Source organism: Pteronotus mesoamericanus, unplaced genomic scaffold, assembly GCF_021234165.1.
Source record: "Pteronotus mesoamericanus isolate MK-2021 breed Mesoamerican mustached bat unplaced genomic scaffold, CSHL_Meso_final contig_130, whole genome shotgun sequence".
In the NCBI taxonomy this organism is placed as follows: Eukaryota; Metazoa; Chordata; class Mammalia; order Chiroptera; family Mormoopidae; genus Pteronotus; species Pteronotus mesoamericanus.
Window position 1 is genome coordinate 17,759,516 of NW_026555060.1, and position 24,652 is coordinate 17,784,167.

Here is a 24,652-nt window from a genome sequence, read left to right on the forward strand (position 1 = left end):
CCCTTCGCCCTTTCTCTAAAAATAATAAATAAAATCTTAAATAAATAAAAAGAAAAAAACATCTGGGGTGTGGATTGCCACAGCGGCACAGCATGGCATGGCACAGGGAGCTTGCCTGTGCCTGGCTAGTGGGACGGTTAGCTAGGGGTGGACGCAGAACCGCCCCACAGGAAATGGAGCAGTTACTGTTGCCTGCAGAAGAGCCAAGGAGCTGAGCCCACAGAGAGCCATACATGGGGCAGGGCCCAGTAACCACACGGGCAGGTGCTGATTCCTCTCTTTGATGCTGACAATTATTGGCCAGAGAAGTCCTGATGGTCCAGTGCTGAGCAAAGCTGAATTTGTTGAAAAAGTTCATCAGAGTAACCTGTCCAGTCATGATGGAGATCCCAGTTATTGTTCTATACAATGAAGCTCTGGATGTTGACCCTCAGAACTCCATCTTTTACAGAAACAGATCTGCAGCATATATGAAAACCCAGTAGTATGACAAGTCCCTGAATGATACAATCAAAGTGTGACTTCTCAATCCCAAATGGCCTAATAAGGCATACTTCCTTGGCTATTGGGTACTTATTAGTATTCTGGGCACCATGCCAATGCCCTGGCAGCTTTTGCAAGTGAACTGGCTTAGGACCCCAAGAGTCTTCAGCTTATGGTGGGGATGGCAGAAGCTGCCATGAAAACCCCCATATGAGACTCCATCAAGGCCACTTATCAGCATCTTCAGGAAATGAAACTGGACAATAATCCCTTAGTGTCTGTGGTTGGGCAGGAACTCCTGACAGCTGACCATCATGGGGCCTCTGTCATCGTCTTATAAGCTGCTCTGAAGATTGGTATCCTCATCCTCAAACTGAGATCTTCTCTTTTCTCTGTCCTGAGCAGTGCTCACTGGTCTCTTGGAAACACAAAGAGAACTGGATATATGCAGCATGACTTGGACGTAGCCAAGACCTTAAATGATCAGACAGGAGAATGCCAAGCTCATGGGAATCCAGGCTTTGCATTTTCTCCAAAGAAAATTATTGGAGCCCTGACTGATGTAGCTCAGTTGGTCAGGTGTCCTCCTGCAAACGAAAAGGCTGCCAGTTCAAGTCCCAGTCAGGTCACATGCCTGAGTTGTGGGCCAGGTCCCCAGCTAGGGGTGTGCCAGAGGCAAGCAATTGATGCTTCTCTGATACAAATGTTTCTCTCTCTCTCTCTTTAAAAATAAATAAATAAAATCTTTCTTTAAAAAAAGAAAGATTATTGGGAGACTTTGAATAACCACTGGCATCAGTTGTGCTCACCATGAAACTCAACAATCAAGAGGTTGTTTTTGAGTGTTGCTTCTTACCTGCCTGAAATTAACTGGAAAATCTTTACTGCCATATCCCTGAAACTAGCCACCAATTGTTAAGACTGAAATTAATATTGGTTAAAGAAATATATAAAATGCCTAAAGAGAACTATTGCAATGAAATATATTTTGTTTAGGTTCAAAGTTTTAGTTGACAAGTCTTCTGGGATTTAACTGTTAAAGTGTGACATCTGCTCAGGAAGCATCTAATGTGTACAAAGCACTGTGCTGAGGATTGAGGGTCCAGGCAGTGGCTGTGGGGGTCACTCCCTTTGAAAAGTTCATGTTCTCTTTGAGAGAGAGTTTTAATGCAGCAAAACGATTAAACACTGCTTGAGTAGTAAGTGATAACATCCTCTTAATCACAGCCAATATTCTGGCCTAAAGGAGGCAGACGAGTATAAACCTGAGGAAGCTGTGTGAAACAGGTGGAACACAAGTTGGCACCTGAATAAGACAAAGAAATTGGCATATGGGGGTTCTAAAACCTGATCACAGCTTATCAGCCATGTTTTGCTGAGTGATAATGTAATGGGAGGGAGGGCACACTCCCCTGAGCCATGGAAATAAGGGAGAGGTTTGAGCTGCGCATGTGTGACTGCCAATTTTGCCCCCTTGCTAAACATGGTGGCCAGAAGAGGGGCAAAGGCAAGCATGGCCAACACTGGCCCTTGTTGGTTGGAAGATTTGGTGTTCGCACTGGCTTTAGACACCTATAGGATTCTGGGAGAGGACTTTTGAAACTGAGCAGGCTGGGAAGCGAAAAGTCAGTTGCTTCTTTCCCCTCACCCACGTTAGGGGCAGTGTGTCTTCAGTTACCAGTGGGCCTGCCAAAGGTGGACAGTGTGGGCCTGTGAGCGGAGGCCTGGGGCACAGACTCCAAATGATGCCTTAGGCTGTACTGTAACTGGAGACCAGCTTAACCACCTACATTTATGATATTTGTGGGTAGTAAAAGAGGTTCCTGGTACAACCTTGAACTAAGCTGGCAGAGAGTGACAGGGTGATTTTTCTTCTCTTTGTGTCTTAGAGGGAATGGTCTAATTGTTTGTATCTATTCAAACAAAATTTGAAATCCTATTGTAATACTGTTTTATAAGTTGTTTTTTCCATTAATATTTTTCCACTAATTTTTAAACATTTCTTCAGTTTATTAAATGTTCTATTTCTAAGAAAATTCTGTATTTTAGAGTTTCAGGCATAGGCATCGAAATAAGCATGCTTATTATATCCAAATACATACAAGACAAAATTGAAAATTTCTTCAAGGAATTGAAAACTATAATAATAAACCCAATAAAAGTACCAGAAGTAAATTCAAAAAAATTTTTACACTCACTGGGTAAAATCAGCAATGTTTGAGACATCAAAACATAATCAGAGGGCAATAACAAAACAGGGCAGCAGAAAATACCCAGTATGTTAGTACAAAACACGAAAGTGAGAAAAACACAGAAACACATTAAGACATAAATAGCATAATAAGCAAGCCTGGCACATGTCACAGAGAAATTAGAGGGAAAAAAGTCACAAAAGCAACATTTGAAATAATACTGAAAAATTATCTAAAAACTTCCCAAACAGAAGAAAGGTGACAAGTCATAGACTGAAGAATCATAATAAATCCAGCATATTTAAAAATAAATCCACATTAGTAAAACTACAGAAAACCAATGAGAGAGATAAAGACCAAACTATCAAAAGGCAAGTTGTCATCAAAAGAACCAGATAAATAAAGCCTAAAAATATCTTTAAATAAATTTTCACTAAAGGGAACACCGAACAATTTTCCTCAGGAAACAGGAAAAAATGGGCCAAAGATGAAGCTCCAAAATGACGAGAAAAAAATAAAACATGATAAACATGTAAATACTTTCACTGGATACTGACTGGTTAAAACAACAATACTTTTTTCCAGTTGAAATACATACGACTTTACGTCAAAACTTTAAATGTTGTCTGATAAAGTTTACAGTGTATGTAAATTTAACACATTAAAACTATTACAAAGATTGGGGAAAAAGCAGGTAGAAGACATCTATACAATTTCAAGGTTTTTACATTTTGTGGGAAGTGGCACACACAATCGACTGAATTTTTGGTATAATAATTATAATCCCCAAATGAACAACTATTTAACTAAATATTAGTATTTCTATACATAGAAAAATACAGAGTGTTTCCAGTGGTTTTTCCATACAAATGGCCTGTCCTGGCTCAAGCTTCAAGCCTCCTAAAGTCTCTCAAATAAGCAGCATCTGGCCTTGGAATACCCTGTGCTTCTCACAAAGTGGTCCCAGGCCCAGTGCTACCAGGAACTGGCTTCTGTTCATGGCTTAGTTGCTGCGGTACCTACAAGCCCAACAAAAGTAGCGGCCATCTGAAGATCACTTTGTAGCTCACGTTGGGTGGACCCGGGCAAAGCACAGGTAGGCTGACCTTGGCCTTCACCTCATAAAAGGCCCCAGAGCCAGTGCACCCTGTGGACAGCTATAGACCACACTGATTCATCACTTAACCACCTCCACGAGTAACACTAAAAGGGGCAGGCTCAGTGGACACCAGAACCCTGATGAAGTTTAAGTCCTACTCCATGGGATAGGACCCTGCACAGCTTCCTCCAAGGTGGTACCAGCCAGTCCTTGCAACCAATCAGTCTGAAGGGTAATTCCTTCCCATTGACATGCCAACAGCAATCAAGGCTCAACTGCAACATGAAGGTGTACACAGCCCACACAGGGCAGGTGCAGGGATTGTACCTGAAGTGCCCAGCTCCGGAAAAAGGGAGCTTGTGCCACTGGACCCTACAGAACACCTATTATATTAGGCCACTCTACCAAGTCCAGGAGATGTAGCAGCTCAACCTAATAAATAGAAACAAACACTAGGAGGCTGTGAAAATTAGGAGGGAAAAAAAACATGTACCAAATCAAAGAACAGAACTCAAAAAAAGGAAAAAAACCCTAAAAAAAATGGAGAAAAGCAACCTACTAGATGCACAGTTCAAAACACTGGTTGTAAGAATGAACTTTGAGAGAACTTCAACAGTATAAAAAAGGAAATGGAAAGCATTAAATAGAACCAGTCATAGGCACTCAGGAGGGCAAGGCAACCCACTTTGCCACTTTGTGGTACAGTGTGTGGGGGAGGGGTCAGAGAGGGAACAATGCTGCTTGCTCACTCTCACCCTGCTTTCATTCACTTCCTTCTCTTCCGGCAAGCAACCAGAACCCGTCCAGCTGCTGCCCTGGTATTGATTCCCCAAGTAGGTGGGCTTGTGTACATTCTAGAACCTTGTGGGCCCCTCAAACAAACTCTCCTACAAGACTGGCAGTTTCTTCCACCACCACAACCCCGTTTATAGGTTTTTACAGCTGGAGACTTGAGGCTTTGGTTCCCCGTGCTGAAACCCTGGGTTGAACGGTCAGTCCTGAAGCTAGGATTGCTCACTCCCCAGTTGTCCCTCCCAATTTTTATCTACATACAACTGTGGGACCACCCATTCTACTGATCACCACCTCACCATGCATCCTCTCTGCCCAGGCTACCCGTGTCTACCCCTCCTGCTGGTCTGGATGAATGTTTCTTCTTTAACTCCTTGGTTGTCAGACTTCCACACAGTTCAATTTTCTGGCAGTTGCCCTTACAACATAACAGGTGTGCAGACAAATTGAGGAGACAAGGAAATTACAGCCCAAATGAAAGAACAGATCAAAGCTCTAGAAAAAGAACAAAGCAACAAGGAAATAGTCAGCCTACCAGAGTTCAAAACACGGCAATCAGGATGCTCAGAGAAATGATTTGAGTATGGCCACAAAATAAAGGAAGAAGTGAAGGCTATACAAAGTGAAATAACAAAAAATATACAGGGAACCAAAAGTGAAGGGAAGAAAGCTGGGATTCAAATCAACGATTTGGAACAAAAGGAAGAAATAAACATTCACCCGGTACACAAAGAAAAATGAAGAATTTAAAAACATGGGGAGAGCTTAGTAACCTCTATGACAACTTCAAACATACCAACATCCAAATCACAGAGGTGCCAGAAGGAGAGGGAGAGCAAGAAATTAAAAACTTATGAGAAAAAATAATGAAAGAAAATTGCCCCAATCTGGTAAAGGATATACAAACACAAGTCCAGGAAGCTGAAAGGGTCCCAAACAAGTTGGACATATAGAGACCACACCAAGACACATTATACATAATTAAAATGCCAAAGGATAAAGATAAAGAATCTTAAAAGCAGCAAGAGAAAAGCAGCGGGTTACCTACAAAGGAGTTCCTATAAGATTGTCTGCTAATCTCTCAAAAGAAACCTTGCAGGCAAGGAGAGGCTGGCAAAAAGTATTCAAAGTCATGGAAGGCAAGGACCTACATCCAAGATTACTCTATCCAGCAAAGCTATTATTTAGAACAGAAAACGAAAGGCAGATAAAGTGCTTCCCAGACAAGGTAAAGCTGAAGGAGTTCATCCTCAACAAGCCATTATTACATGAAATGTTAAAAAGAAGTGTAAAAGAAAAAGATCAAAACTACGAGCATTAAAATGGCAATAAATTACAAATAACAACTGAATCTAAGAAACAAATTAAGCAAACAATCAGAACAGAAACAGAATCACAGACATGGAGATCATTTGGAGGGTTGTAAATTGGGGGAAAAGGGGGAGTGAGGGAAAAGGTACAGGGATTAAGAAGTACAAATTGGTAGGTAAAGAACAGACAGGGGGATGTTAAGAACAGTATAGGGAATGGAGTAGAAAAAGAATTTATAAGCATGACCATGGATATGAACTAAGGTTGATGGGACTGCTAGAGGGAATTGGGGGTACTGGGTGGAGATGTAAAGGGGGAAAAATTGGGACAATTGCAATAGCATAATCAATAAAGTGTTTTTTAAAAGAGAAAACAGGAATACCTCCATACCTATTATTCAAAAATAAATTTGATATAATGGTTGATAAATGTTATTATAATTTATCCAAACACAGAATCTAAAATACCAAGAGAGAACTCTAATGTAAATAATGGATTCTGGATGATAATGATGTGTCATTATAGGTTTATGAATAGTAACAAATGTTCCAATATGGTGAAGGATGCCGACAATGAGAAAGGCTATGTACTGCGCAAAGCGCATATGGAAAAATCCCTGTACATTGTGCTCAATCTTGCTGGAAACCTAAAATTGCTCTAAAAATTAAAGCCTATTTTTAAAATAAGCAATCCAAAAGAAGACAAGAATTAACAGGAAGAAGACAAATAGAAAAAACGTTTAGTAAAATGGAAACTTTAAATCTAAATCAAAATCCAAATACACACATACACAAATACATAAAGTGTATTTGGAATAAAATTTACTTCCATTGAAGAAAAAACAGACTTGCTAAAAAAGGCAACTATTTGCTATTAACAAGACAACTCTACCATTTGAGAGATAATACAGAAAAATTAAAACTAAAGGGAAGATTTGCTAACTGTAAACAAAAACTAATAGAAAGCTAGGTAGTTATGTCACTATCATTTGAAATGTACTTTGAAGCAAAAATAGTACCAGAAAAATGGGAACTCTACAACGAAAAAAAAAAAATCAATTTGCAAGAAAGAGATACAGTAATTCTAAATGTGTATGCAACTAATAACAATCAGATTTATAAGGCAAAAAATGAAACTAAACAACCACAGTGAGAAATACTAACATACTTTCCTCAGTAAATGATATAACAAGTATTCAACAAATCAGCAAAGACATAGAAAATGTTAACATTAGTATGAAATGTGACCCTATGGATATATAAAGAACACTATACTCAAAGAGTATATAGGGTTTTAAAAAATTAATTTATTTTCCAGTTACTGTTTGACATGCAATATTTTATTTGTTTCAAGTATACAAGATATTCATTAGACACACACCCCCCACACACACCCACCCCCCTTTACAAGGAGACCATAGAATTTTTTAAAGCACAAATGGAACTTCTTTTAAAGAGATGACCATAACTGCCCTGGCCATGTGGCTCAGTTGGATGGATCGTCATTCCATAAATCAGAAGGCCATAGGTTTGATTTCCGGTCAGAGCTCATGCCTACGCTGTGGGCTCAATCCGCGGTCAGGGTGCATATGAGAGACAAACTATTGATGTTTCTTCTCTCCCCCCCCCTTCCTCTCTCTCTAAAATCAATAAGCATGTCTTTAGGAAAGGATTAAAAATAAATAAATAAAAAACAACCATAACCTAGCCATAAACAAACCCTCACAACATATGCCATAGGACTAAAATCAAAGAGTGTGTTTTCTGAAAACAATGAAATTAAACTAGAAATCAATTAAAAGATTAAAAACCTCATATATTTGGAAATTAAGAAGTAAATGTCTCAATTATCAATGGGTCAAAGTAGTAATTAAAAAGGAAATTATAAGAGTTTTAACTTAAAATGAAAATTACACCTAAGTTGTAGGATGAGCTCAATTTCTCCCTAGAAATATATTAGAAGCATACATTAAAAGCATACATTAGAAAGACTATAAATTAATGAGCTAATTAAGCTTCCATCGTAAAATTTTAGAAAATACCTAAATAAACCCCTGAAAGTAGAAGGAAATGAAAATATTTGTGAATACTAAAAAGAAGCAACAAAGTCAAATGACTAAACCCATTGCTAGACTAACTTAGGAAAAAAAGATGGTCCAAATAACCAAGGTCATTTTAAACTCTACAGGTACTTAAAAGATTACAAGGTAATGAAAAACTTTTTGCCAATAAATTTTAAAACGTAGATGAAATGGATGAATTCTCCAAAACTATCCAAAATAAAGAACAAAAATTTTAAATAACCCTTTAATGGCTGAAGAAAGTAAGTACACAATTATAATCTTTGGAAAACTACAAACACAAACAGGTTTGCTATAACATCCTACCAAACATTTAAGAATAAAATGTCTTCCATATCTGTGGGTTTCACATCCACAGATTCAACCAATCTCAGACTGAAAAGTGTACTTTCCAGGAATTTCAAGATGGCTGCAGAGGAGGTGAAAGCTGTACTCACATGTTCCAGGCTCCAAACTGGATTTACAGCTAAATTACAGAGCAATCAACCTGAATAACCAACTGAAAGCTAGATGAAGTGAAATATTAAAACCAAGAATTTACAAAAGAAGCCACACAGAGACTGGTAAAAATGGCAGAGATGCAGAAAGGGCTACCCCCAGCACTTAGGTGTAGTGGTGGCCAGAGCGATGTCAGGGCTGCCAAACTCTCTCCCCTCAGGAGCATGAAATCTCAACCCTATGCAGGAAGCACCAACAGAGAAGCAAAAACGGGAAGAGGAGCCTGCATAGCATCTGGTGGTGAAAATCAGTGGGGATTCAGTCCACCTGGGAGATGGGAGACCCAGATGCCATCTTTTCATGGGCAAGCACTCCCACTGTTAACAGCACCAGCCAGGGGAGTGCACTGCCCAGTCTCCTGCTAGAGAACCTATTCTGCTGTACTCAGATCCTGCGGCAGGGTCTGCTGGCTGCAGGTGGCAGTGACTGCTAGGGCCCTCTTCTGTGGAAGCTCTTAGTGGAGATCCAGACAGTGACTAAAATTTGCAGCTTTGGAAAGAGAGCCCGTGTCCCCTACCTCAAGCACACTGCCAGTGCCCCTCCTTCTACCTGATTAATCACTTAGTCGCCCCATCCTGCTGAAGTCACCTGAGCAGGGGACCAGAGTGGCACATAGAGCTGGGACTTTCAGACTGTGCCTCCCAGGGAAGCTTTTGTCCAGGAACCAGATGGACAGGGGCTGAGGTATGTGGCTACATCGCAGTAGGGAGTGGCACTCCTATTTCCCCTGAGAGCTCACCTAGCACTATCCCAGGAAAAGAAAAAAATGTCCACCCCAATCCGGGCAACACCTGCAATGGGAGACTGTTTGGCTCTACCCTTCGATGTCCCGGATACCTGGCAGTGCTGTGTTAGTTCTGCTGGTGGGGGCGTGCAGCTCAGAACTGGAACATTCGTTAGTCCCTCAGAGGCTACTGTCTGAGACTGTGACAAGAGATTAGTTCTCTCCTACAGGCAGGGCCAGCATCAGCCCCAAATGGGAGATTCTTTTTATCTGTACCACTGAGCTTGCTTCTGTAGTGACTGTTGTTGGCTGCACCCAACCTGAATCAGCAGCAACCTGTCCATGGAGAATAGAATTAGAAACTATTGTAGAGACTGAATCCGTTGGCTCTGGAGTAGGTTCCCCTTTTCCCCCACTGAGTGCCTGACTGCGTAATCAACAAATAGGGGACCCATTAGCCTTGTTCAAGGTGCCTGAACAAGGTGCCTGAAACAAGGTGCCATGCCCTACTAAGCTCACAATCTGTGGAAGGGCCTGTGATTCGTACCCAGCTTGGGCTGATTCCACAGCCTTCCTTCAAAAGGCTCTGGAGGAAGACCAAGCAACCTCAGGGGGAGGCAGAGTAGCTGACAGGTGAAGGCAAAACTCAGGGAACTTTCTTCCTTTTACAGATCTTTCCCTCAACTCTAAACTGGAAGAAGACAACCCTTATCAAGGGATTAGCCCCTCCCATGAAGACCCAGGAGCAGCAGACTTGCCACAAACAGTAAACACCATAGTAGCTCTACACAGGCAGCCCAAGGCCAGTTATACACAACATCTGACATTGACTTGTACCTGAACACCACCCAAGTGGACTCAAGAACCAGCACAAACACTAGTGGGTTTCAGACCACACCAGAGCTCAATGCAATTAGCCACACAAGCGGCACACCCAAAGGAGGATTCTGGAAGGCACCAGACACTGCTGGGAAAAACTCCACCTCAGGGACAGTCCCTGCACAGCATCTAGCACACAATGATCCAAGCTGGCCTTACAGGCAGCCAGCCTGAAGGGTTGACTCCAAACACAAAAGGGCCAACAGCATTAAGACTCAACGACAACAGGAGTATGCCCATAACCCATGAGAAACATTCTTGGAGCATGGAGCTCAGGTGATCTGAAAGATTGTGCCAATAAACCCTGCAAGACACCTTCATCATAAAGCAATCCTCACAAGTTTGGGAGACACAGCAGATCCATCTAATACACAGAAAAAATGAGGAGGTAAAGAAATATGCACCAAATGAAAAGAATAAGCAAAATCCCCAGAAAAAGAATAAATGAAATGCAAACAACCAAAATACCAGATGTAGAGTTTATAACAATGGTTATAAGGGCCCTCAAGTACTTCAGGGAAAGAATGGATGATCTCAGTGAGAAGTTAAAGAGAGAGTGAGCATTAAAAAAGGCAATAAAGAAGAACCAGTCAAAATGAAGAATAAGCCCTTGCTGGTGTGGTTTAGTGGACTGAGTGCCAGCCTGAGAATCACCAGTTCGATTTCCACTGTAGGGCACATGCCTGGGTTGCAGGCCAGGTCCCCAGCAAGGGGCGCATGAGGTACAACCACACATTGATGGTTCTTTCCCTCTCTCCCTCTCTAAAAATAAATCCATAAATCTTTTTTTAAAAAAAGAATACAGTGTCTGAAATGCATAAAAAAAGAACTTTTCAGAAATGAAGAACACAATATCTGAAATAATGAATACACTCAAAGGAATCAACAGCAGGATAGATGAAGCACAGGACCAAATCAGTGATTAAAGGACAAGGTAACACTAGGGACACAGGGAGAGCATGAAAAGCAAAGAGAATTTTAAAAAATGAGAAAAAAGTCTAGGACAACATTAATCATAAAAACATCAGCATCCTAGAGGTACCAAAAAAGGAAGAGAGTGAGCAAAGAATAGAAAACTCATTTTAAGAAGTAATTGCTGAAAACTTTCCTACAAGTTCAGGAAGCATAGAGAATACCAATCAAGATAAACCCAAAGAGACCCACATCAAAATACATCATAGTTAAAATGGCAAAGGTTAAAGACAAAGAGAGAATCTTAAAGGCACCAAGAGAAAGACAATTACCTACACAACAGTTCCCATAAGGCTGTCAGCTGATTTCTCAACAGAAAGACTTCAGAGGCATTAAATATTCAAAGTGATGAAAAGCAAGGATCTGCAACCAAGATTATTCTATCCAGCAAGACTATCATTTAAAATTTAAGATGAAATAAGGAGCTTCTCAGACAAAAGCATGCTGAAGGAGTTCATTAACTCTAAACCAGTATTACAAAAAATGTTAGAAAGACTTCTTTAAAAAGAAGAAACAGAGAGAGAGGGAGGAACATAGGTATAAAGAATAAAGTGGCAATAAATAACTACCAATATTAACCTTAAATGTAAACAGATGAAACGCACAAATAAAAAAAAAGGGGGTATCTGAAAGGATAAGAAAACATGACCCATATATGTATTGTCTACTAGAGATCCACCTCAGAACAAAAGATACATATAAACTAAAAGTGAAGGAATAGAAAAAAATATTCCATGCAAAGACAAAAAAAAGAAAAAGCTAGAGTAGCAATACTTAAATCTTAAAAAACAGACTTCAAAACAAAGGCCATAACATGAGACAAAGAAGGCCACAACATAATACTAAAGAAATCTATCTAACAAGAGGACATAAACCTTGTAAAGATATGCACCCAACATAGGAGCACCTAAATATAAAAAGAAAATCTTGGTGGACATTAAAAGAGAGATAAAGAGCAATACAGCCATAGCAGGGGGGTTTTAACAACCCAAAGTCATCAGACTTCCGATCAAGATGGAGGCAGAAGCAGACACGCTTTGCCTCCTCAGGAAATGACAAAAAGGAATCACAACTAAATCGCGAAACAAATAACATCCAGAATAATCAAAAAATCAAGCTGTATGGAAGTCCAACCACCAAGGATTTAAAGAAACTACACTCATCCAATGGGTAGGAGGGGAGGAGTCACTAAGATGGGCAGCAAGGCGCAGACACAGTGTGGCGCAAAGAGGCAGCAGCGGCAGAACAGACAGTCCCACATTCACATATGGCAGAGAGAAATCAGAGGGATACTTCAGGAGCAAGCGATCCTAGCTCCAGGACACACCACACAGCCCAGGGTGCCAGCACCGGGAAGATAAATCCCCATAACTCCGGGCTGTAAAAACCAGTGGGGGTTAGGGAGTCAGAAGAAACTGCCAGATTCCTAGGAGACTCCATTTAAAGGGCCTGCATGGTCTTAGAAGGAATGCAAACATACCCACTCTGGGATTCAGCACCAGGGCAACTGCTGGAAGGGCACCAGTTGCATACAGGAAGTGGATGAAATGATTGGAAATGGGGTAAGTGCTGGGAAAACCTTCAGAAGGCAGGCAACCAAAATGTCCCCTTTCCAAATCCTCTCCCCAATACAGAACCACAGAAACAAACACAGGGAGGATGCCAAATTGAGGAGACAAAGAAATATGGCCCAAAGGAAAAAATAAAACAGAACCTCAGAAAAATAGCTAAATGAAACCAACCTATCGGAAGCTGAGTTCAAAACACTGGTTATCAGGATGCTCAAAGAACTCACTGAGTACAGCAACAACATAAAGGAGAAAATTAAGGTTACACAAAGTGAAATAAAGAAAAATTTACAGGGAACTAACAGTGAAGAGAAGGAAGCTGAGATTCAAAACAACAGTTTGAAACATAAGGAAGAAGTAAGCATTCAACCGGAAAAGCAAAAAGAAAACAGAATTTAAGAAAAAATGACAAGAGGCTTAGGAACCACGGGGACATCTCCAAACATGCCAACATCCGAACCATAGAGGTGCCAGAAGGAGAAAGTGAAGAACAAAAAATGAAAAACTTATTTGAAAAAATAATGAAAGAAAACTTCCCTAATTTGGTGAAGGAAACAGACATACAAGTCCAGGAAGCACAGAGAGTCCCAAACAAGAACATAAAGAGGACCACACCAACACATATCATAATTAAAATGCCAAAGGATAAAGATAAACAGATTCTTAAAAGCAGCAAGAGAAAAGCAGAGAGTTACCTGCAACGCAGTTCCAAGACTCTCAGCAGATTTTTCAAAAGAAACTTTGCGGGCAAGAAGGGACTAGCAAGAAGTATTTAAAGTCATGAAAAGCAAGGACCTACAACCTAGATTTCTTATCCAGTAAAGCTATCATTTCGAATGGAAGGGCAGATAAAGTGCTTCCCAGATTAGGTAGAGCTAAAGGAGTTCATCATCGCCAAGCCATTATTATATGAAATGTTAAAGGGACTTATGTAAGAGAAAAAAAAAAAAAGATCAAAACTATGAACATTAAAGTGGCAACAAATTCACAACAAATTCTCTCACACGTCTATGTTCCTCTCCCTCCGTGCCCCTCTCTCTAAAAACAAAAAAATAAAATCTTTAAAAGGATGTAACAGAAAATTCACTATCTTAATCATGTTTATGTGTACAATTTACTCCAGGTTTTTCAATGCACTGTCTTCTTTATCTTTCTCCACAATACATGACATACACTACATTTTACTTACCTATCTCATTTTTGTCCATCCTTCCTTACCATAACATAATCCCCAAGGGCATAAAATTCTGCCTTGTTCAATGTTTTATCTATCTACTTGCTGCATATAGGATACACACAATGAATGTACTGATGACAGCATGTCAATTTTCTCAAGTTAATCTATAAATTCAAGACAATTATAAAATACTAAAATTATTTTTAAAAATTAAATAACCTGATATCATCAGTGGAGTCATGTGAATTTTATGTACCCCCAATATGATGTGATGAAAAGAGGACTTAACCTTTGCAGTATTCTTTTCAAAATCCATAAACCCAATCTACTCATGAGAAAAACAGCAGACAAAAAAACCAGCTTCAACAGATACCTGGCCAGTATTCCTCAAGACTGTAAAGATTGTAAAGAACAAGAAAGAACAAAAAATCTGTTACAGACCAGAGATGAAACACACTGCAACTAAATACAGAAGGGCATTAATGAAAAAATTGGTGAATTTTTTAAAAAACCATATAAAGTTCAATTAATTGTACCATTGTCAGTTTCGTGTTTTGACAGATGTACCATAGTAATGTGAAAACTTAACGGGGGAAACAGGGTAAAAGTATACAGGAATTCTCTATACTATCTTTGCAACTTTTCTATAAATCTAGAATTAATACAAAACAAAAAGCAAATTTAAACAAATTAAACAAACTGATTAAAAAGTTTCTTAAGGAAAAACAGTAAGTAGAGTGAAGAACAGCACTGATAGTGTAAAAAAAATTTTTTTAATTAAAAATAAAGAGGACAAGAGGGTGGGTGGGGGTAAAGAATGGGAAAATAGAGTAAAATATTAATGAAAAAGGACTATCCCTATATCATAAAAACAGTGTGATACTGGCTCATGAAAAGACACATCACTGAATAAAATGAAAAGTCATCCACGAAATCACATGTAAATTTAGTATACAAAAGAAGTATCATTTGAAATCATTAGGCAAAAAATGGATTATTCACAATAGGTATTTAGGACAAAGGGACAATCATTTAAAAGAAAAATAGCTCCACACCTCATACTCTATATTAAAATAAATTCTGAAGAGATTAATAACCTAAAATTTTTTAAAGCTACCTACTAGATAAAATCTTATGAAATCTTGATGTAGAAATAGCCCTGTTAAGTATGTTACAAATCAAGAAAATATTTTAAACATTAATTAACATGAATACATAAGTTTTAAATTAATTTCTGTATGGCCAAAAGCAAAATCAAAACATAAACAACCACCTGGAATGAAAAAATTCTTCAATTCATACTACAAAGGACTTATTTCCCTAAAATATCAAGACCTCTTACAAAACGAACCAAGAGTGCGATGTGCAATGTACAAAGTGGAAAATGAGGTAAGAATGAATACTCCACATAAAGAAATAGTTTTTAGGCATATGAAAAGTTGCTCAACTTCTCTTGTAATATGAGAAATACAAATTAAACCTACACGGATTTAATTTTTACATACCAGATTGGCAAATATACAAACATTCTTAACATTGATAGATGGAAAGGGTTAAGAGCTAGACTCTAAATCCTCCTTTCAGTTTCTTGAGAAAAATATCTGATAGCTTAACTTCTTGCAATATTAACCCTGAAGACAGATGAGCGTCCTGTAGGGTCTGCCATGTATTTTTATAACTTATCTAAGAATGCTCTTTAGCTTGCTATCCTTGTCTGTCAGGAATGTACTTTGTGTGACATATTTTATGGTCTACAGCCACAATAAAATAGAAGAGCTAGTCACAAATAAAAAGGCAGTGTGGCTAATAGACATTTTTAAGCTGACGATCCCCAAATCTGGTGGCTTCTCTCTGACCATGTGGCATGTACTAACATCAGCTTCTTGTCAACCTTACAACCAAAATGCTAGAGACATCAAAACCTGCCTCAGAGTTTGGAAGCCTCTGTAACACTGAAATTAAGTATGCTTTTCCTTTATAAGTATTATTTAGGGTTGGATAAGCCAATTGTGACTTGTGAGTTTGATCAACATTCCAAAACTGAAACCCACTCAGGTGGTCATGCAACTGTGCTGAGGAAGTATGTTGAAAACAAACTTCTCATGTACTGTGAAGAAAGTTTCAATTTGTACAACCTAAATAGAGGGGAATTTGGCTAAAAATACAGATTTCAGAAATTAACAGGGAAAATTTGTTGAAATTAGAGATACATGTACTCTGACCCAGCAATTCCACTTCTAGGAATTTTGGTCTATAGCTAATCACCCACTTACCTATAATTAGACTGTACATGATTATTCAGTGTTTAAGAAGACTGATAAATATCTATCAATAAGAGACTGGTTAAACAATGATGACTCATTTTCACAATAAAATATTATGCAGATGTACATGAGTGAAAGAGAGAGCCCTTTACTGCTTCTGTGTAACAAACTCCAAGATATACCATTAAATGAAGAAGGAATTTGTAAAACACTATACCCTAAATTCTGTAAAACAGTGTATCTCTGGCCTGTGTGGCTCAGCTGGTTGAAGCCTCATCACATAAACCAAAAGGTCATAGGTTCAATCCCTGGTAAGGGTACATACCTGGATTGAGGGTTCGATTTCCAGTTGGGGCATGTGTAGGAGGCAACCAACTGATGCTTCTCTCTCTCTCCCCCCGCCCCACCTCTACCCTTCCTCTCTTCCTAAAAGCAATGAAAAACTGTTCTCAGGCAAGGATAAAAAAAAATTTTTTAATGAAATAAAAAGTTGTTTGTTTATGTAAAACATAGTCAGATAGATATGAAGAATGTAGTAGACTCACGGGAAAGAAACTACATACAAAAAGACAGGAATGGTAAGAGCTAAAAGCTGATATTATACCCAGTTTCCTACTGACATATACATTAGTCAGCTACCTCACCATCATCTAAACTCAACACATGCAAGTACATCTCAAGATTCTGTTTACGCCTAAGTAACTCTCCATCCCACAATCTCTAACTCAGGGTAAAACCATCTACACTCAGCTGTCCAAACAGAATCTGAGTGACTCCCCTCACTCATCTCAGCCCACATCCATTCAGGCATATAGTATTATTGCAGATTTCTACAATTAAGTGTGTTCAGTATCCATTCCCTATTCTCGCCAGCATAACACCCTTGAACAGACTATTAGTTTCTGGTTCCAGTCACTCCAAATGATAGCTGCACAATTTTCCTTTTAAGTCTGTAAGTTATGTCATATCCTTCCATATATTTTTTGCTTAAGAAGCTATTCCTCTTTAACAAAAAGTATTCTTTTTAACAGAATTTATTTGTTACTGGCAACCATATCATGTATTAGTATTTTGAAAACTGATAGATAAAGGTTAAAAATGAATCATCTGGAGTGATGGCAGCTCCAAGGGTTAAGTGCTGTCACAGGAACATTGAGAAACGAAGCAGAAAATGTCAGAATCAGCTTTGTCAAAACTCTGCAAAATAGTCAAAAGTTTACAGCAACCAAGTAAACACTGAATAAAGATGCAACTCAAAAACAGTAAAACTTCCAGCCAAGATGGAGGCGTACCTTGCACAATCAAAAGGATTAACAACCAATTTAAAAACAAAAAACCAGAACTGCCAGAAAATCGAAGTGTATGGAAGTCTGACAAACAAGGATTTAAAGAAGAAACATTCATGCAGACGGATAGGAGGTGCAGAGAGGATGTGATGTGGCTCAGTGAGGTGATGGTAGTAAGGAAAGAGCAGTGAGGGAGCACAAAGCACAGTAGCAAGTGGCAGTGGAAGGGGCAGTCCCACATTCACGTGCAGCCACGGACATTTGGGGAGCAAGTGATCCCAGACCCAGGCCTAATCATGCAGCCCAGGATTCCAGCGCCAAGAAAATAAGGCCTCTTAAACTCAGGTTGTAAAAACCAGCAGGGGCTGGGGCAGTAGAAGAAACTGCCACTCTCTCAGGAAACTCCATTTAAAGGGCCCAGAGGGCATGAGAACATACCACAATCCCACCCACTCGGAGAATCAACACTAGGGCACCAAGGGTGCCAGTCATTTACTAAAGTGGGGGAAGTCACTGGAAACGGGGCAAGAGCCAAGCAAGTAGCATTGTTCCTTGCCCACATACAGCAACATAAAGAGGCAAAACAGGTAGCACCACCTTGGTGAATACCTAATGCTCCACCCCTTACAACGTAACAGGTGTGCCCACAGAGGGAGTCAAAGCAGCTCTATCTAATACACAGAAATAGTGAGGCTGTGAAATTGAGAAGACAAAGAAATATGGCCCAAATGAAAGAACAGAACAAAATTCCAGAAAAAGAACTAAGCAACACAGGGACAGGCAACCTATCAGATGCAAAATTCAAAACACTGGTAATCAAGATTCTCAGAAAAATAACTGAGTATGGCCACAAAATAAAGGAGAAAGAGAAAGCTATACAAGTGAAATAAAGAAAAATATACAGGGAGCCAACAGTGAAGGGAAGGAAACCAAGGTTCAAATCAACAATTTGGAATCTAAGGAAGAAATAAACAATCAACAAGAACAGAAGAAACAAAAATTCAAAAAAGACAATTAGAGAATAAGCAACTCTGAAACATCTCTAAAAGTGCCAACATCTGCATCACAGGGATGCCAGAAGAAGAGGAAGAGCAAGAAATTGAACTTATTTGAAAAAATAATGAAAGAAAACTTCCCTAATTTGAAGGAAATAGACATACAAGTCGAGGAAGCACAGACAGTACCAAACAATATGGACACAAAGAGGACCACACCAACACACATCATAATTAAAATGCCAAAGGTTAAAGATAAACAAAAAATCTTAAGAGCAGCAAGATAAAAGCAGAGAGTTACCTACAAAGGAGTTCCCATAAGACTGTCCACTGATTTCTCAAAAGAAACTTTGCAGGCTAGAAGGGACTGGCAAGAAGTATTCAAAGTCATGAAAAGCAAGGACCTACAACCCAGAATACTCTATCTAGCAAAACTATATTTAGAATGGAAGGGTAGATAAAGTGCTTCCCAGATGAGGTAAAGCTAAAGGAGTTCATCATCACCAAGATATTATTATGTGAAATGTTAAAGAGAACTATATAAGAAAAAGATAAACAATGAACATTAAAATGGCCATAAATTCACACCTATCCATAACTGAATAAAAAACAAACAAACTAAGCAATCAAGCAGAACAGGAACAGAATCATAGATATGAAGATCATTTGGAGGGTTATCAGTTGGGAAGGATAAGGGAAAGAATGGGTGAAAAGATGCAGGAATTAAGAAGTACAAACTCGTAGATAGAGAATAGACAAGAGGATGTTAAGAACAGTATAGGAAATGGAGAAGTCAAAGAACTTACATGCATGAGCCATGGACATGAACAAGGGTGGGGGAGATTCCTGGAGAGAATGGGTATACTGGGCGGAGTGGGGCAAAGGGGGAACAATTGGGACAACTGTAACAGCATAATCGATAAAATATATTTTTAAAATAGATATAAGCAAGCCATCACACCACCTCTTGCCTGGCCCCCTCAGTAATACATTTTATATCTTTCTCAAAGAAGAAAGCCTTAGAATTGTTCACAAAGGATCTCCATATAGGTTTGCTTAGAGCATATGCTCAGTGAGTAAAATGGCAAACTAAATTAATCCCTGTAATTTAAATTATTATGTTTTCTCTATCCCACTACTCCCATTCACCCAGACATATACTTCAGGTGATTTAAAGTATGTTAAATGCCCTTATGATCCAGCTCTATTTTTATTTTAATAGTTGGTCTGGTTTCATAGCCCTCCAATCCATTCACCTGAATGCTGTCAGAGTGATCTTTCTAAATAGAAACCTCATTCCTCAGCTTCAATGGCTCCCCACAATCAATAAGAGGAGTCTTCAGTATGAAACAAAAAAGGAAGAGAGGGAAATTAAAAGTTAAATTGAAAAACTCCTAATTCTGACTGCCATGAAAAGAAAAACTACACTAAAACTTGGAACGTATCTCCAAGCATGATAAAAGGTTACATAGATACTAAAAAAATTATTATCAATATTGTACATCAACTATATTGAAGGGCTTTATTAATTACTCTGAAAAAAGACTGGATAGGCCAAAAAGTCCATTTAGTTTTCACTGTGAAATAAAAGACACATTTTTCATGTTCACCAATAACTTTACAGATTGGGATATTTTGAGTATGTTGGCTGTCTCCCACTATTGACTTCTTTCTAATGGGTAGAGGCCCGGGGTGCTGCTAAATATCTTCCAATGCATAAGACAGCCCCACAGCAAAGAATTATTTGGCCAAAATGTCAATAGTACCAAGAAACTTCACAAACCACTTGAGACATTCTATCAGTCACAGCACCTTTTCCACACAGTGCACAAATCATTTTTGCATTTCAGTTGTACTTTTCCCTTTCTTGAAATAACAAGGTATAATGCACCAAAAATGTTGTGTATTTTCTTCCATCTTAAATATAAAATGGCTGCACAAAAATTTACCTATTTTGGTAAGTTGTTTTTTAAATGTTCATTGATATGACAACTGTCACAATACAATCTAACAAAATTGTTTCTCTTTTATTTATTTAACTTTTAGAGAGGGGGAGGGGAAGGAGAAAGAGAGGGAGAGAAACATCAATCCATTGCCTCTCAAATGCCCTGAGCCAGGGGCCTGGCCCTCAACCCAGGTATGTACCCTGACTTGTAGTCAAACTAGCAACAGTCAGGTTCACAGGCTGGCATTCAATCCACTGCGCCACACCAGCCAGGACTACCAAAATTGTTTCAAATGAAGACAACTAAGCACTGCAAGAGCCATTGTACAGAAAAAACTAAATGAACCTTTTTACCAACCCAAGGGTTCACACTTCTTTAAGAAAATGCATTCCAAGTTCCAAAATAACCTACAAATCAATTTTGGAACACAATTTCGTCAGAATATTTTAAATATACTTTAGACTATAACAAAGATAGCATTTCAAATCAGTGATGAAAAGATGAGTTATTCAATAAATAGAGATGGGACAAATTGTAGCATTTTGTCATCTAGGGAAAAAATGAACTTGGATCCATTCACCTCACATTGTTTTACCCAAGTACATTCCAAATGCATAAAAGATTAAACCATTAAACCCTGGCCAGTAGCTCAGTTGGTTAGAGTGTTGTCCTGATAAGCCAAGGTTGCAGGTTTGATCCTCGGTCAGGGCACATACAAGAGTCAGTGAGTGACTGTCTCTCTATCTTCCTCTCTCCTCTAAAATTAATAAAGATTAAACCATTAAAATAAAAGGAAATCAGCCCTGGCTGGTATGGCTCAGGAGACTGAGTGCTGTCCTGTGAATGAAAGGGTCGCAGGTTCGATTCCTGGTCAGGGCACATGTTTGGGTTGTGGGTCAGGTGCCTGGTAGGGGGTGCATGAGAGGCAACCACACACTGAGGTTTCCCTCTGTCTCTTTCTCCCTCCCTCCCCCTCTCTAAAAATAAATAAATAAAATCTTTTAAAAAATAAAAAAATAAAAGGAAATAAAAAATATTAGAGAAAAACATGAAAGAACTTTTTATAAACTTCTTGTAGGGAAGACCTTTCCAACTAATAGCTGGAAATACAGAAGCCACAAAAAATGAGATCAATAAATTAAAGAAAAACAAATGAAAACTTGTGTGTAATAAAAAAGGTTCTTAAGGAAAGACAATGAGCAAAAACTAGTTCAACTCCTATCAACAAAAGCTTAATAATATATGATGAGCTTCTATGAAAGTTCCAAGAAGAAAAAGATCACCAACCAATCAGAAAAAAGCATATGAACAGACCACAAGAGGGAAAATGCAAATTCCTCTTTCACATATGAAAAGAGGCACAGCTTCACTTACAAATAAGAAAAATACAAATTAACTGCTCAGATACGCCAATTTCTACCTACTGGATTTCCAAGGGAATAGAGAATATCTTTTTCTGTTCATTCTTGCTGGGAACATAATTTGGTACAACCACTAGTAAGAATAATTTGGGAATATTTACCAAAAATTAACTGCAAAATCCCTTTGACCTACCAGATCCACTTCTAGGAATTAATAATCCTGCAGCTGTACTTGCAGACCCATGAAATGGAATACATAAAAGCATTAGTCATAAAAGCAGATGATTAGAAGGTCCATCAATAATAGGTGTCTGGTTACATCAATATGGTAAAAAGAAAGCTCGATACTAATAAAAAACATAAATTGCCATGTGAAAAAAAAATAAGACACAGAGTACATATAATATTCATCCAATACAAAAACTGAAGAACCTCTGGCCAGTGTAGCTCAGTTGGCTGGGCATCATCCTAGAAACCAAAAGGTCGCGGGTTCGATTCCCAGTCAAGGCACATTCCTAGGTTGCCAGTTTGGTCCCTTGTGAGGCACATACAAGAGGTAACTACATGGTGTTTCTCTCCTCCATCTATGTTTCTCTCCCGCTCTCTCCCTAAAGTCAACAAACATGTCCTCAAGTGAGGGTTATTTTCAAAAAGATTAAAAATTGGAGAAAATATTTGTCTATTAACACATATTTGTATATGTCAAATGACCTAGAAGGATAGGCAAAAATGTAATTAACAGCGATTATATTTGTGGCAGGAAAGTTGTTAAGGAACTTGGCAAATGGTGAACAAGAGTAGGAGACAGACTTGTTAATAGTTTTTAAAATTCTGGATGATGTCACTGTATAACATAGTCTAAACATTAAGTTAAAATATATATAGACAAAAACATTGTATTTTTCCCTTTTCTTTACTAATACCATTACTGTAGTCTATGTCAAAAATACTTTAGAGTTGGCAATCGGCCACCCAAAATGGAAGTGTATACTAAAAGCACTTATACTTCTAATTTTTTGAGTTTCTTCATCAGCTCCTTAATTTTCACAGTATGCCACAGTTTAATAAATTGATGGTACTGAACTATAAAGAAATATAGATTTCCTAGATTTCTCTGTGGGGGATAACTAAAAATAGAGATGAAAATGGGAAACACACAAGAGTCCTCAGGAAAGCACAAAAAATGTAGAGATAGATATCAGCATTTCTTTTTCATCTAGCAAAAAGACAAGGGTGTTAAAATTAACATTCGATAGAAACATCATCTGTCCAGCAATACACAAAAAAGGAAAAAAAGATCCTTAAAACCACAGATTTTAACTGAGAGAGGGAGAGAGAAAAGTGGCTTATTTTGCTGACAGGTATGGTTAGGGTAGGCATTGTCCTGCAAAGAGAAACGTCACCGGTTCAATTCCTGCCCGGGGCTGGTCCCCAGTTGGGACGCAAGCAAAAGGCAATAGATCAGTGTTTCTCTTCTCTCTTTATCCCTCCCCTCCCCTCTCTCTAAAAATACATAAAATCTTTTTTCAAAAGTGGCTTTTTTTTTTCAAAAAAATTTTCTGTAAGAAACCGTAAAAAAAAAATCAAGATTTTAATTAAAAGTATGTGGACCACCATGCATTAAGAAAAAACAATGCTTAATTCTGTCCACAAAATAGAAGAACTCTTGTTTCAATTTAAAAAATCGTAAATTATATCTACTTCTATTAAAAATATCTGAGCAGTAAACACTATTTAATTTTATATAATATGAACTACCAAACATCTTACAATACTTTCCCACTCCAGGATCCAATAAAAAAATTTCTTTAAATCTCTGAACTTACCCCCATTATCTGTTCTTTTTAAAGCTCCATCCTTATGAGGACACAGTTCACATCTCTATTAAAAAAAAAAACAACAGGAAATAAAGATTTTTCAGATTACAAGAGTATAACATCTTCCTTGTAACTTCAAAACTATTAAGAAGGTAGGAGTAGCATTTGTATTAGTTGCTGCAAAGAGTAACATTTCAGAACATTCTTCACAAATTCACCTTAACATGAGATCTTCCTCAGAGCACCACATAAATATTAAAAAGTAAATTCTGCTTCACTTTTAAATTACTGCCAAGATTTTTTAACATTAAATAAAAACAAAAAGATTTACTCAACATAGGATTGGGGCACAGCTTTTTTTAATATTTGCCTCTATCTCTTTAACTTTCTACCTATGACCAGGTAGGGTTATTCTAGCCAGTCAGATGTGGTTTGTCCTGAAATGAAAAGCAAAACTCAAAAATTTAAAATTTTGATTTAAATGGGAAGGCATGGTCTCACAGGTACTGACCTGCCTTCTGGAAGGAAGGAACTGCTCTAATTATTCCAATTACTCTTATCATTCACACGCAGTGGTACTCAAGTTATTGCGGATCCTATTCCCTACCACTTCCCAATTTAAAACCAGAAATAAACATAGAGCCAGTACTAACATCTCTTTTCACTATTGACAAGACAGATATAATTATAAAAATAATAAAGAGTAAGTTTCAATGGCATTGTCTTATATGAAGAATATGTTCCTGGAGATCACCCTATTAATTACTTGTGTACCTTATCTTGCTATCCAAAGGGCTTGTGTGGCATATGATATCTGTCCAAGAAGTATCCAGCCTTCTGCCACCTTCTGCTACTGTGGAACAAATTTTGCCATGACACATTTCAAGCCAAGATCCTGAGTTAAAATCTTGAACACAGTAGTTTTTGGAACCCCCAGATGAGTTTCTAATTCTTGCACTGTCAGTCGCTGATCTCTGTTGATTGCAGCCCAAACACGTTCTCTGTTCTCAGGTGTTCTGCTTGTTGCAGGCCTTCCAGAACATGGACCACTTTCAACAGATTCTCAACCATCTTTGAAGCATTTGTGCCACACTTTTATTTGTGCTGCACTAATTGCTTCATCCCCAAAAGCCTCCTGAATCATCCGAATACTTTCCACAGAGGAATGTTCTAGCTTAACCCAAAATCTGATGCCAATTCGTTGCTCT

The 24,652-nt window shown here is 38.4% G+C and overlaps 1 protein-coding gene across 8 annotated transcripts in view; it reads right to left on the reverse strand.

The window, feature by feature from the left end:
- Positions 1-24,652, reverse strand: part of MLLT10 (MLLT10 histone lysine methyltransferase DOT1L cofactor) — a 226,009-nt gene that overhangs the window by 161,604 nt on the left and 39,753 nt on the right. For all 8 annotated transcript variants that reach the window (XM_054592868.1, XM_054592860.1, XM_054592850.1 and 5 more), the window contains one exon: positions 23,454-23,508. Coding sequence is in view for 7 of the 8 variants with exons in the window: in XM_054592860.1 (XP_054448835.1) it covers positions 23,454-23,508 (55 nt within the window). In the remaining variant the exon portion in view is untranslated. The remainder of the gene's footprint in view (positions 1-23,453; positions 23,509-24,652) is intronic.